This window comes from Choloepus didactylus, chromosome X (genome assembly GCF_015220235.1).
Source record: "Choloepus didactylus isolate mChoDid1 chromosome X, mChoDid1.pri, whole genome shotgun sequence".
In the NCBI taxonomy this organism is placed as follows: domain Eukaryota; kingdom Metazoa; phylum Chordata; class Mammalia; order Pilosa; family Megalonychidae; genus Choloepus; species Choloepus didactylus.
The window spans coordinates 50,660,888-50,675,884 of record NC_051334.1 but is presented as its reverse complement, the minus strand read 5'-3'; the positions used below and the strand labels follow the sequence as shown (position 1 = coordinate 50,675,884).

General features: G+C 44.0%; 1 protein-coding gene across 1 annotated transcript in view; it reads left to right on the top strand.

Moving 5' to 3' along the window:
- Window positions 1–13,670, top strand: part of LOC119522593 (voltage-dependent L-type calcium channel subunit alpha-1F-like) — a 35,411-nt gene extending 21,741 nt beyond the window's left edge. The window contains 9 exon segments of the mRNA XM_037821018.1: window positions 80–210; window positions 447–581; window positions 863–1,014; window positions 12,059–12,109; window positions 12,111–12,176; window positions 12,263–12,390; window positions 12,496–12,608; window positions 12,962–13,159; window positions 13,440–13,670. Coding sequence (XP_037676946.1) covers window positions 80–210; window positions 447–581; window positions 863–1,014; window positions 12,059–12,109; window positions 12,111–12,176; window positions 12,263–12,390; window positions 12,496–12,608; window positions 12,962–13,159; window positions 13,440–13,670 — 1,205 coding nt within the window.
- The last annotated feature ends 1,327 nt before the right edge of the window (window positions 13,671–14,997 follow it).

The window sequence follows — 14,997 nt, the reverse complement described above, 5'->3', positions numbered from 1 at the left end:
AGGGGCAGGGAGGGGGGTTAGTCTATGCTGGTGGGTAGGGGACCCTTGTGTAACCTTACCTCCTCTCCCTCATCCCCAGAGGAGGAGGTCACCGTGGGCAAATTCTACGCCACATTTCTGATCCAGGACTATTTCTGCAAATTCCGGCAGAGGAAAGTAAAGGGGCTACTGGGGACTGAGGTGCCCCCAAGCACCTCCTCTGCCCTTCAGGTCTTCAAGGCAGGGCCTGGCATGGGTGGAGGGATTTGGAAACACTGCGTATGGGCTTACCTCCCTCTTTATCTCATGCAACCCATGTCACAGATGAGGAAACTGAGGTTCCAGGACTCACAGGGGTGGCCTAGGGGTTCCTTCCCTCTCCCTACAATCCTGAATGGAAAGCAGGCTCATGGAGGGGGAATTTAGACCCTGAACTGGCCTGCTTCCCTATCTTGCCACCCCCACAGGCTGGTCTGAGGAGCTTACAAAACTTGGGTCCTGAGATTCGGCAGGCCCTCACCCATGACACAGATGAAGAGAAGGAGGAAGAGGTGCAGGAGGGAGAGGAGGAGGAAGATGAGAAGGACCCAGAAATGTGCAAAGTGAAGGCAGCAAGTTCTCACTTCCCCAGGAACTCTTGACTGTAAAATACCCCCTTGGGCTCTTGAGTGACTTTGACATTGCCCTTAGGGAAGAGTCCCCCAAGAAGGCCCCTGTGCAATAGAAAAATATTCATTTGGTACCTACCATCTGCTGTTGGAGGAGAAGACCCAGATTCTGCCCTGGGGTAGCTCATGGACCAGTGAGGAGGGAGGGACACTTTATGACCAAGGGACTTAGATATAACATAGATACAATACTCAGTCCTGTTCACCTACCACAGGCCCCTATGGACTCCCAGCCCCCATCTCACCAGAGCTCCATGGTTTCTGTGTCTCTGGCTGTTGGGGACAGACTCCTAGACTCGCTCTCCCATGCACCCAGTGATGACTCCAAGCAGTCCAGTGTGCCCCAGTCTGGATCCCACACCCATAGGTATTGTCAAGGGTAAGGAGGGAATTTGTGGGGGGTAAGGCAGGGACTAGACACTGTGTTGGGGTCATCCAGGGGGCACAGGAGGAAGGCGTAGAAGGCCTGGGAGGGGGTAGTTTGGAAAGGATGGAGGGGATCCAAGGGCTCACGTGGGAATAGAAGGGAATAAGAGATTCATATGAGAAAGGCAACATGGTTTAATGCAAAAAGCACATGATGTGGAACTAACAGGATTTTAAGTTCAAATCCTGGCTCTGCCTTACTAAGTGACCCTGGCTACTCAATTTCTATGACCTTCAGATTCCTCAACTGGAAAAGGGAGATGCTAAAACTTACCTCACAGGGATAATGAAAGGATGAGATGAAGTACTGCAGGTCAAGTGCTAAGCTTTTATAGCCTGTTCCTCCTCCCCCGCCTCCCCTCTACCTTCCCAGTTCTTGAGCTGGCAAGCTGTCTCTTCAACTGGCTAATTTTGATTGCTTTAAAACTTGGGGTTCTTCTGAGACAAAAACATCTGTTAAAAACCAAACAGGTGTCTAAGAATGAAAACTGAGATCATGAAAAACAGCGACATAGAGCAGCACGGCTTAGTGGTTGTCAAAGTTTGGGTTGTGGAGGGGAAAAATTCCCTGGGTTTAAATGTTGGCTCTGCCTTTTATCAACTGCTTGATGTAGGCAAGTCATGAAATCTCTGTGGGCTTCAGTTTCTCCAGCAGTAGAACAAGCCTAATCATAGTCCCCACCACCCACGGCTGTTGCAAAGAATTTATGAATAATACATTTGAAAGACTTGTCATAGAGCCTGGCATCTACTAAGAGCTCAATAAATGTTAATGGTTATTATTTTTATTAACATAATTATTGGAAAACAATCCCATCATATACGTAAACACCATCAAAAATATTTCTACTCTCCAAATCCCTCACTCAGCTACTGGGAATTTACTCTAAGAAAATAAAAAAGATTTTTATGCACAATTATTTAATGGCAATATTATTTATAATTTTTAAAAGGGGTAAAAGGCATCTAAGAATAAGTGAATGTTAAACTGTATTACAATCACATAGCTCTTACAATGACATGATACATTTTTACCAAAACAGGGAAAGAAACTTTTGTTACAATGGTTAAGTGTAAAAGAAAAACAGGCTACAAAGTTATATTTATCCAATAATCTCAACTATTCATTCAGATAAGCACTTAAATAAAAAGATTGGAAAGTGAAAAAAAAAGTCCAGTGTTTCTCTAGGGGATGGGGCATGGGACAAGAGGGACCCAGGGGCCCAGGGACAAATATTTGAGGGGGAGGGGCGGAATCTGGTCTGCCTAATATGCCTCACTTTTTTTTTTATCTTCATTTTATTGAGATATATTCACATACCACGCAGTCATACAAAACAAATCGTACATTCGATTGTTCACAGTACCATTACATAGTGGTACATTCATCACACAAATCAATCCCTGACACCTTCATTAGCACACACACAAAAATAACAAGAATAATAATTAGAGTGAAAAAGAGCAATTGAAGTAAAAAAGAACACTGGGTACCTTTGTCTGTTTGTTTCCTTCCCCTATTTTTCTACTCATCCATCCATAAACTAGACAAAGTGGAGTGTGTTCCTTATGGCTTTCCCAATCCCATTGTCACCCCTCATAAGCTACATTTTTATACAATTGTCTTCGAGATTCATGGCTTCTGGATTGTAGTTTGATAGTTTCAGGTATCCACCACCAGCTACCCGAATACATTAGAACCTAAAAAGGGTTGTCTAAAGTGTGCGTAAGAGTGCCCACCAGAGTGACCTCTCAGCTCGTTTTTTTTCTTTTTTTTTAAATCTTCATTTTATTGAGATATATTCACATACCACGCAGTCATACAAAACAAATCGTACTTTCGATTCTTTACAGTACCATTACATAGTGGTACATTCATCACCCAAATCAATCCCTAACACCTTCATTAGCACACACACAAAAATAACAAGAATAATAATTAGAGTGAAAAAGAGCAATTGAAGTAAAAAAGAACACTGGGTACCTTTGTCTGTTTGTTTCCTTCCCCTATTTTTCTACTCATCCATCCATAAACCAGACAAAGTGGAGTGTGGTCCTTATGGCTTTCCCAATCCCATTGTCACCCCTCGTAAGCTACATTTTTATACAACTGTCTTCGAGATTCATGGGTTCTGGGTTGTAGTTTGATAGTTTCAGGTATCCACCACCAGCTACCCCAATTCTTTAGAACCTAATGAGGGTTGTCTAAATTGTGCATAAGAATGCCCACCAGAGTGACCTCTCGGCTCCTTTTGGAATCTCTCTGCCACTGAAGCTTATTTCATTTCCTTTCACATCCCCCTTTTGGTCAAGAAGATGTTCTCCGTCCCACGATGCCAGGTCTACATTCCTCCCTGGGAGTCATATTCCACGTTGCCAGGGAGATTCACTCCCCTGGGTGTCTGATCCCACGTAGAGGGGAGGGCAGTGATTTCACCTTTCAAGTTGGCTTAGCCAGAGAGAGAGGGCCACATCTGAGCAACAAAGAGGCATTCGGGAGGAGGCTCTTAGGCACAACCATAGGGAGGCCTAGCCTCTCCTTTGCAGCAACCGTCTTCCCAAGGGTAAAACCTATGGTAGAGGGCTCAACCCATCAAACCACCAGTCCCCCATGTCTGTGGTCATGTTAGCAACCATGGAGGTGGGGTAGGTGAATACCCCTGCATTCTCTACAGGCTCCTCAAGGGGGCACTGCATCTTTTTTTTATCCCTTGTTTTACTTTTTCTTTTTTTTTTTTTTAACTTTCCCTTCTTTTTTTTTATCATCATTTTATTGAGATATATTCACATACCACGCAGCCACACAAAACAAATTGTACTTTCAATTGTTTACAGTACCATTACAAAGTTGTACATTCATCACCTAAATCAATCCCTGACACCTTCATTAGCACACACACAAAAATAACAAGAATAACAATTAGAGTGAAAAAGAGCAATTGAAGCAAAAAAGAACACTGGGTACCTTTGTCTGTTTGTTTCCTTCCCCTACTTTTCTTTTTTTTCTTTTTTTTTTTTTTTCCTGTTGTCTTTCTTTTTTATTGAAGTCATCCTACTGGTTAAGAAGTGGTATCTCATTGTGGTTTCCATTTGCATTTCCCTAATGACTAATGATATTGCTCATCTTCTCATGTGCTTATTGGTCATTTATAGTTCTTCTTTGGAGAAAGGTCTATTCAAATCCTTGGCACATTTTTATTTTTTATTTTTTATTTTTTTTTTTAATCATCATTTTATTGAGATATATTCACATACCACGCAGTCATACAAAACAAATTGTACTTTCGATTGTTTACAGTACCATTACATAGTTGTACATTCATCACCTAAATCAATCCCTGACACCTTCATTAGCACACACACAAAAATAACAAGAATAATAATTAGAGTGAAAAAGAGCAATTGAAGTAAAAAAGAACACTGGGTACCTTTGTCTGTTTGTTTGCTTCCCCTACTTTTCTACACATCCATCCACAAACTAGACAAAGTGGAGTTTGGTCCCCATGGCCTTCCCAATCCCACTGCCACCCATCACAAGCCACATTTTTATACAACTGTCTTCGAAATTCATGGGTTCTGGGTTGTAGCCCGATAGCTTCAGGCTTCCACCACCAGCTACCCCAATTCTCCAGAACCTAAAAAGGGTTGTCTAAAGTGTGCGTAAGAGTGCCCACCAGAGTGATCTCTCGGCTCGTTTTGGAATCTCTCTGCCACTGAAGCTTATTTCATCTCCCTCCACATCCCCCTTTCGGTCAAGAAGATGTTCTCCGTCCTACGATGCCGGGTCTACATTCCTCCCCGGGAGTCATATTCCACGTTGACAGGGAGATTCACTCCCTTGGGTGTCTGATCCCACGTAGGGGGGAGGGCAGTGATTTCACCTTTCAAGTTGGCTTAGCCAGAGAGAGAGGGCCACATCTGAGCAACAAAGAGGCATTCAGGAGGAGACTCCCAGGCACAAATATAGGGAGGCCTAGCCTCTCCTTTGCAGCAACCGCCCCCCCAAGGGTAAAACTTATGGTAGAGGGCTCAACCCATCAAACCACCAGTCCCCTATGTCTGTGGTCATGTTAGCAACCATGGAGGTGGGGTAGGCGAATACCCCTGCATTCTCCACAGGTTCCTCAAGGGGGCACTACATCTTTTTTTTTCCTTGTTTTTCTTTTTTTTTTTTTCTTTTTAACTTTCCCTTCTTTTTTAAATCAACTGTATGAAAAAAAAAGTTAAAAAGAAAACAAACATACAATAAAAGAACATTTCAAAGAGACCATAACAAGGGAGTAAGAAAAAGACAACTAACCTAAGATAACTGCTTAACTTCCAACATGTTCCCACTCCACCCCAAGAAAGTTACATAATATAGCAACATTTCTGTGAACTTGCTCCCACCATATCCATCAGAAACCAACAGACCATAGTCATTTCCGGGCAACCCCAGAACGTTAAATAGCTTATCTGTTCTTCTTGGATTATTGTTCCCCCTTCCTTAATTGCTCTCTACTGCTAGTTCACCTACATTCTACATTAGAAACCATTCGTTTTACATTTTACAAAGTTCACATTAGTGGTAGCATATGATATTTCTCTTTTTGTGCCTGGCTTATTTCGCTCAGCATTATGTCTTCAAGGTTCATCCATGTTGTCATATGTTTCACCAGATCGTTCCTTCTTACTGCCGCGTAGTATTCCATCGTGTGCATATACCACATTTTATTTATCCACTCATCTGTTGAAGGACATTTGGGTTGTTTCCATCTCTTGGCAATTGTGAATAATGCTGCTATGAACATTGGCGTGCAGATATCTGTTCGTGTCACTGCTTTCCGATCTTCCGGGTATATACCAAGAAGTGCAATCGCTGGATCGAATGGTAGCTCTATATCTAGTTTTCTAAGGAACTGCCAGACTGACTTCCAGAGTGGCTGAACCATTATACAGTCCCACCAACAATGAATAAGAGTTCCAATTTCTCCACATCCCCTCCAGCATTTGTAGTTTCCTGTTTGTTTAATGGCAGCCATTCTAACCGGTGTTAGATGGTATCTCATTGTGGTCTTAATTTGCATCTCTCTAATAGCAAGTGAAGCTGAACATTGTATCATGTGTTTCTTGGCCATTTGTATTTCCTCTTCAGAGAACTGTCTTTTCATATCTTTTGCCCATTTTACAATTGGGCCGTCTGTACTATTGTCATTGAGTTGTAGGATTTCTTTATATATGCAGGATATCAGTCTTTTGTCAGATACATGGTTTCCAAAAATTTTTTCCCATTGAGTTGGCTGCCTCTTTACCTTTTTGAGAAATTCCTTTGAGGTGCAGAAACTTCTAAGCTTGAGGAGTTCCCATTTATCTATTTTCTCTTTTGTTGCTTGTGCTTTGGGTGTAAAGTCTAGGAAGTGGCCGCCTAATACAAGGTCTTGAAGATGTTTTCCTACATTATCTTCTAGGAGTTTTATGGTACTTTCTTTTATATTGAGATCTTTGGTCCATTTTGAGTTAATTTTTGTGTAGGGGGTGAGGTAGGGGTCCTCTTTCATTCTTTTGGATATGGATATCCAACTCTCCCAGCCCCATTTGTTGAAAAGACCATTATGGCTCAGTTCAGTGACTTTGGGGGCCTTATCAAAGATCAGTCAGCCATAGATCTGAGGGTCTATCTCTGAATTCTCAATTCGATTCCATTGATCTATATGTCTATCTTTGTGCCAGTACCATGCTGTTTTGGCAACTGTGGCTTTATAATAAGCTTCAAAGTCAGGGAGTGTAAGTCCTCCCACTTCGTTTTTCTTTTTTAGAGTGTCTTTAGCAATTCGAGGCATCTTCCCTTTCCAAATAAATTTGATAACTAGCTTTTCCAAGTCTGCAAAGTAGGTTTTGGAATTTTGATTGGGATTGCATTGAATCTGTAGATGAGTCTGGGTAGAATTGACATCTTAATGACATTTAGCCTTCCTATCCATGAACATGGAATATTTTTCCATCTTTTAAGGTCCCCTTCTATTTCTTTTAGTAGAGTTATGTAGTTTTCTTTCTATAGGTCTTTTACATCTTTGGTTAAGTTTATTCCTAGGTACTTGATTTTTTTAGTTGCTATTGAAAATGGTATCTTTTTCTTGAGTGTCTCTTCAGTTTGTTCATTTCTAGCATATAGAAACGTTACTGACTTATGTGCATTAATCTTGTATCCTGCTACTTTGCTAAATTTGTTTATTAGCTCTAGTAGCTGTATCGTCGATTTCTCAGGGTTTTCTAGATATAAGATCATATCATCTGCAAACAATGACAGTTTTACTTCTTCTTTTCCAATTTGGATGCCTTTTATTTCTTTGTCTTGCCAGATTGCCCTGGCTAGCACTTCCAGCACAATGTTGAACAACAGTGGTGACAGCGGGCATCCTTGTCTTGTTCCTGATCTTAGAGGGAAGGCTTTCAGTCTCTCTCGATTGTACTCTGCTGGCTGTGGGTTTTTCATATATGCTCTTTATCATGTTGAGGAAGTTTCCTTCAATTCCTACCTTTTGAAGTGTTTTTATCAAAAACGGATGTTGGATTTTGTCAAATGCTTTTTCAGCATCTATTGAGATGATCAATTGATTTTTCCCTTTTGACTTGTTAATGTGTTGTAATACATTGATTGATTTTCTTATGTTGAACCATCCTTGAATGCCTGGAATAAACCCCACTTGGTCATGGTGTATGATTTTTTTAATGTGTCTTTCGATTCGATTTGCAAGTATTTTGGCTGGTAGTTTTCCTTTTTTGTAGCATCTTTGCCTGGTTTTGGTATTAGATTGATGTTAGCTTCATAAAATGAGTTAGGTAGTGTTCCATTTTCTTCAATGTTTTGAAAGAGTTTGAGTAAGATTGGTGTCAGTTCTTTCTGGAAAGTTTGGTAGAATTCCCCTGTGAAGCCATCTGGTCCTGGGCATTTATTTGTGGGAAGATTTTTGATGACTGATTGGATCTCTGCTTGTGATGGGTTGGTTGAGGTCTTCTATTTCTTCTCTGGTCCATCTAGGTTGTTCATATGTTTCCAGGAAATTGTCCATTTCCTCTACATTATCCAGTTTCTTGCCTACAGTTGTTCATAGTATGCTCTTATAATTTTTTTTAATTTCTTCAGGATCTGCAGTTATGTCACCTTTTTCATTCATTATTTTGTTTATACGGGTCTTCTCTCTCTCTGATTTTGTCAGTCTAGCTAGGGGCTTGTCAATCTTGTTGATCTTCTCAAAGAACCAACTTTTGGTGATATTTATCCTCTCTATTGTTTTTTTGTTCTCTATCTCATTTATTTCTGCTTTAATCCTTGTTATTTCTTTTCTTGTACTTGGTTTAGGATTGGTTTGCTGTTCATTTTCTAGCTTCTTCAGTTGATCCATTAGTTCTTTGATTTTGGCTGTTTCTTCCTTTTTAATATATGTGTTTAGTGCTATAAATTTCCCCCTCAGCACTGCTTTTGCTGCATCCCATAGGTTTTGGTATGTTGTGTTCTCATTTTCATTCGTCTCTATATATTTAGCAATTTCTCTTCTATTTCTTCTTTAACCCACTGATTGTTTAGGAGTGTGTTGTTTAACCTCCAGGTATTTGTGAATTTTCTAAGTCTCTGATGGTTATTGACTTCTAATTGTATTCCATTGTGGTCAGAGAATGTGCTTTGAATAATTTCAATCTTTTTAAATTTACTGAGGCTTGTTTTATGTCCTAGCATATGATCTATTCTGGAGAAAGTTCCATGAGCACTAGAAAAGTATGTGTATCCTGGTGATTTGGGATGTAATGTCCTGTATATGTCTGTTAAATCTAATTCCTTTATCAGATTGTTTAGGTTTTCAATTTCCTTATTGGTCTTCTGTCTGGTTGATCTATCTATAGGAGAGAGTGATGTGTTGAAATCTCCCACAATTATTGTGGAAACATCAATTGCTTCCTTTAGTTTTGCCAGTGTTTCTCTCATGTATTTTGTGGCACCTTGATTGGGTGCATAGACATTTACGATTGTTGTTTCTTCTTGCTGAATTGCCCCTTTTATTAGTATGTAGTGGCCTTCTTTGTCTCTCAAAACATCCCTGCATTTGAAGTCTATTTTATCTGAGATTAATATTGCTACACCTGCTTTCTTTTGGCTGTAGCTTGCATGAAATATTTTTTTCCATCCTTTCACTTTCAGTTTCTTTGTGTCCCTGTGTCTAAGATGAGTCTCTTGTATGCAACATATTGATGGTTCATTTTTTTTGATCCATTCTGCGAATCTATATCTTTTAATTGGGGAGTTAATCCATTTACATTCAATGTTATAACCGTGAAGACATTTCTTGAATCGGCCATCTTATCCTTTGGTTTATGTTTGTCATATTTTTCCCCTGTGTCTATTAATATCCGTTATTGTACCCATACCGAATCTCTTTAGTACTGAACCTTTCTCCAAGTCTCTCTGTCCTGTCTTTGTTTCTCTGTCTGTAGGGCTCCCTTTAGTATCTCCAGTAGGACAGGTCTCTTGTTAGCAAATTCTCTCAGAATTTGTTTGTCTGTGAAAAATTTAAGCTCTCCCTCAAATTTGAAGGAGAGCTTTGCTGGATAAAGTATTCTTGGCTGGAAATTTTTCTCACTCAGAATTTTAAATATATCGTGCCACTGACTTCTCGCCTCCATGGTGGCTGCTGAGTAGTCACTACTTAGTCTTCTGCTGTTTCCTTTGTATGTGGTGAATTGCTTTTCTCTTGCTGCTTTCAGAACTTGCTCCTTCTCTTCTGTGTTTGACAGTGTGATCAGTATATGTCTCGGAGTGGGTTTATTTGGATTTATTCTACTTGGGGTTCACTGAGCATTTATAATTTGTGTATTTATGTTGTTTAGAAGATTTGGGAAATTTTCCCCAACAGTTTCGTTGAATACTCTTCCTAGACCTTTACCCTTTTCTTCCCCTTCTGGGACACGAATGAGTCTTATATTTGGATGTTTCATATTATCTATCATATCCCTGAGGTCCATTTCAATTTTTTCAATTTTTTCCCCATTCTTTCTTTTATGCTTTCATTTTCCATTCTGTCATCTTCCAGGTCACTGATTCATTGTTCAACTTCCTCTAGTCTTGTACTATGAGTGTCCAGAATCTTTTTAATTTGGTCAACAGTTTCTTTAATTTCCATCAGATCATCCATTTTTTTATTTAGTCTTGCAATGTCTTCTTTATGCTCTTCTAGGGTCTTCTTGATTTCCTTTGTCTCCCGTACTGTGGTCTCATTGTTCATCTTTAGTTCTTTGAGTAGCTGCTCTAGGTGCTGTGTCTCTTCTGGTCTTTTGATTTGGGTGCTTGGGCTTGGGTTATCCATATCGTCTGGTTTTTTCATATGCCTTATAATTTTCTGTTGTTTTTGGCCTCGTGGCATTTGCTGAACTTGATAGGGTTCTTTTAGGATTTGTAGACCAATTGAAGTCCTTATCTCTAATTTATCAGATCTACCTGTTCGTGGAGTACACTTTCTCTAACTAACCAGCAGTTGGTGTCCACGAGCCACCTGTTCTCCACAAGCCAGTTCTCCCCTGCTTAGCCTTTTTGGTGAGTGGGGGAGTGAGTCTTGTGGGGTCCAATTGGTGTACCAAGCTTGCGTGTATAGTTGGTGTTGCCTGCCCTGTATATGGGGCGTGTTTCTGGGCAGTCAGGGAGTGGGGGGTGGCTCTAACAATCAAATCTCCCCGGTGATCCTAGAGTTTTAAAGCTGCTGCAATAGTCTAATCCTTCAGTTCAGTCCTGCCACAGTTTGTCTCTGCCACTGACCCACAAGTCCTTGGTATTGGCGTATGGCTCCTGAGACTTGCAAGTGGGCCCCTCTTCCAGGCCGTGCACCCCGGGTCCTCTGTTGAGGGATGACTGTGCTATGTCACAGGTGAGTGCCGTCCCCCCAGGGCAGTTCTGGGCTGCTGGGCTGTGTAGGGAGGCTCCCAGTCTGCTGAAATGATGGCTGAATGGGGTTTTGTTAATTCACACTACTCCACCTTCCCAACTCTGGGACAATCAGCTGAGGTTGCAGGGAAGGCTAATGTCCACGCCCAGTTTTGTGGTGTGTGCCTGTTATTTGAAGCACTTCCATCACACTGGATTGTCTGGGGTAGTTCTGGGCTATGGGGCTGGCGATGGGCAGGAGTGTTTCCTGTCCACCAGGATGATGGCTGTGAGCGGACACCCCCCTTTTCTTGGGAAGTTGTGGTGTTTAGTGAATTTTCTCAGCCACTGGATTATTGCCTTTTGTCTCAGATCTCTCCTAGTTCTGCTCTTGACTTGACCTGCCCAAATTGCAAGTCTTTGAAGCTTTCTGTATTGGACTTCTTAGAGTAATTGTTTTAGAAAAAGGAAAAAGGATTTAAAAAAAAAAGGGCCCTCCTTAGAGATCTAATGGGTTATTGAAATGCTAAGAGACAAAGCAACCAGGGCCATTAAGGAAAGGTCCACAGGGCAGAGAGATCAGCTTTTCTTTGGGATTTGCATATGCGCCTCAGGGCCCTTCCCCTTTCTATGTTCACCAGAACTCCAAAAATCCTCCGCTTTTATTTTGGAGTTTTTTGTGTTGTTTTTTTTTCTATGCCTGTCTCCTCTCTGCTGGGCTGGCTGCTCTCAGATTGTCTGGTGTCTGGTCTCAGTCTATCTATGGTTGGAGTTTGGATCAGTAGAATGAGTTTCCGATAAGGGCTGCCACTGCAGTTCTCCCTTCTCCTTCTCGGAGCTGACAGCCCCTCCTCCCCCGGGACTGAGCCTGGCAGGGAGGGGTGCGGGTCCCCTGGCCAGAAAAACTTACAGATTTCGCTGATCTCAGCAGTTCCACGTTTTCATGAGTGTTGTATGAAGTATGCCCAAAGTCAGATTGCTCTGTGGTGTCCAGTCCACGCAGTTCCTGGTTTTCTACCTACTTTCCTGGTGGAGTAACTAAAAACATACAGCTCACCAGTCTGCCATCTTGCCCCGCCTCCTGCCTCACTTTCTCCAGGAGAAGCTCGGAGGTTTGCATTTTCACCATCCCTGAAGAAGGAAGTTCTCAGAACCAAAGAACATGACAAGCAGGAAGAGGAAGAGGATGTTCCCAACCCACCCTCAGGCCAAGACATGTTGCCGGAGTCCATGAGCCATGGATAGGAGGGCAGGATTGATGGGCCAAGACTGAACCTCACCCGCAGCCCTCCCTCCCACACAGGCTCTCCTACCTAGATGAACAGGCTGGGACCCCCCCGCGCCTCGCCCTTTTGCCGCCTCATAGATCCCAGAGATACATGAATGGGCACCATGCCCCACGCCGCCGTCTGCTGCCATCCACGCCTGCAGGTGAGGGCAAGGGTGGGTCCTAGGAGCTCCCCAAGGCCAGCAGAGCAGGCCACTGGGAAGGCCTTGACATCTCTCTTTGCTCCCGATGCCTCACCCACCCCCAAGGTTGGAAGTCCTCCTTTATCATCCAGTGTCTGAGACGCCAGGGCAGATGTGAGGATTTACCCATCCTGGGCACCTATCACCGTGGGCGAAACTCAGGGCCCAGCAGGGTGCAGGTGAGGTGGGGGGAGGGAGTGCTGGGGTCTGGAGGTGTGGGGGCAGCCTGGGCTGACTTTATTTATCAAATACACTATTTGCCAGGCCTTTCTCAAGAACTGGACAGGTATGAATCCTCGTAATGCTCACTCTAGCTGTGAAGCGGCTACTATTGGTAACTCTCAGTTTACAGATGAGTGGCAGAGCTGAGATTTGAACCCAGGCATTCTATGCGCTTCTATAACCCCAAGTCTGATTTACACCCTTTCCGTGTGATTCCGGTTGTGAGGTCAGGGGTAGGCGCAGGGGTGAGCACTAAACCCTCACACCCCACCCATCAATCACTGCCCTCTGGTGTTTTATTTTGGCTCAGGGTTCCTGGGCAACTCCTCCTCAGTGGCGTCGGCTCCTGTATGCCCCACTGTTTTTGGTGGAAGAGGGTGCAGCAGGGGAGGAGCACCTCAGCAAATCCGGGGGTCCGCTGTGCACCTTCACCCACCTGCACATGCCTGGAACCCACTCAGACCCCAGCCATGGCAAGAGAGGCAGCGCTGACAGCCTGGTGGAGGCTGTGATTCCAGAGGGGACGTGGGTCAGAAGGATGGGGGAGAAGGGGAGGGGGTGGGGGCTTGGGGAGGAGGGAAAAGGGGGTCTCCAGTTTCTGTGTTGGGCACTTTGGTAGCCCATTGCTCTGAGACCTCTGCTCAGCCGGATGTGTGCACCTCTATCCCCACTGATTTCCCTGCATGCCCTGAGGGGTGCACCAGTTATCCACATTGACCCCTCTGTACACACTGCTTTGATTCCATGTGGTCCCCTCTGTCAATATTGATCCCATTTGTGCCCCCCAGGTGCTCATCTCTGTGGGGCTGGGCCTCTTTGCCCAAGACCCGCACTTCATGGCCCTGACCAAGCAGGAAATAGCAGATGCATGCTGCCTGATGCTGGACGAGATGGACAGTGCTGCCAGTGACCTGCTGGCACAGGGAGCCAGCTCACTCTGTAGCAACAAGGAGTCCATCCTCTCCCAATTTGATGAGGAGGACCTGGGAGATGAGATGGCCTGTGTCCACGCCCTCTGAATGCTGGCTCTTCCTCCACTGCTGCTCAATAAACCTCCTGCCCTCCTCTCCCCAGAGGAAGACAGGCTTGGACCACCCCTGTTTTTAGTATCTTTTGCACTGAGAGCTTGGGGTTGTGCAGCAGCCCCTATCCATCCATGCATCCATCCATGCATGCACGCATGCATCCATCCATCCATCCCCTGTTCCAACCCTGAGCCACTGCCCACACGTAGGGTATTTCCAGAAACCAGGACAGCCAGGCCTGATTATTCAGCGTCAGGGAAGGGGGGAGGAGGAGAGGGAAGAGACAGAGGCCAAAAAAAGCTGGAGACAGAGCAGAGGTGGTGGTGGTGGCAGTGGGGACTGGACAGAGTTAGAGGAAAGGGGAGAAAGAGGATATAGAGGGGACTTGGAGGAGGGGGGTGGGAATCAGAGATTCCACAGGGGTCAGTCAGGTCAGACTGGGAAGGTACAGATGCATGGGAAGGAAAGGATAAGGAAACCCAGAAGAGAGTCCTGCCAGTGGAAAGGCCTAGAGGTTGAATTTGACCTGCCTGTGATGCGTCTTGGCCAGAGAGTTTCTCTGGCAAGCACCAGGAATTTCAGGGAGGCTGAACTGGGATCACCCTGTATCCCAACTCCCATGTTCTGCCTGAGAAAGAGTAGAAAACCTAAACCCGTTGGTAGAAGCAAAGGGCTGGGAGCCCAGCACAAAGGCAGATACTCAGGGCCCACCTGGCTTTCCTGAGACCACCTAAAAGTAGTCCACTCTCCTCCCACATAGATCCCAGATTTCTGCTTCCTGTCCTGCCTTTGGTCACTGCCCAATCTTTGGAGTCTCATTCATCCTGTGAAGATTTTTCGGGCACTTACTGTATGCTTGACACTGCTGGGTTTCCCTCAGAACAAACTGAGCTGACTTAGAGATGTGACAGGGTTTGTCCAAAGTGGTAGTCTGCTCCACACCAAAAAAATTGGAGGCAACATTGGGAGTGGCACAGGAAGGGACCCCACTGAGGAGGGTTGGCCCTAGGTTCTCCTTCCAGCTATCAGAGCAGGGGCTTCTCATTTGCATGATTTGGGTCAATAGAGCCAGGTCTGAAATTTGGGGGGGGATGGAGCCAGAATTGGAGGCTAGAACACAGAATAGAGCTTTATACTAGACCTTGAGATATGAGCTGGAATTTTGGCCCTGCTGTCCATAACAAGAACAAAGGCTTGAAGTGGTTGGGTTGGTGTATGGTGGGAACAGCAAGTCATAGGCAGGGCATAGAGAGTGAAAGGTGGGATGTTGAAGGATGAAGTGGGAGAGGTCACCTGGGTCCAGATCATGCAGAGCCTTGAA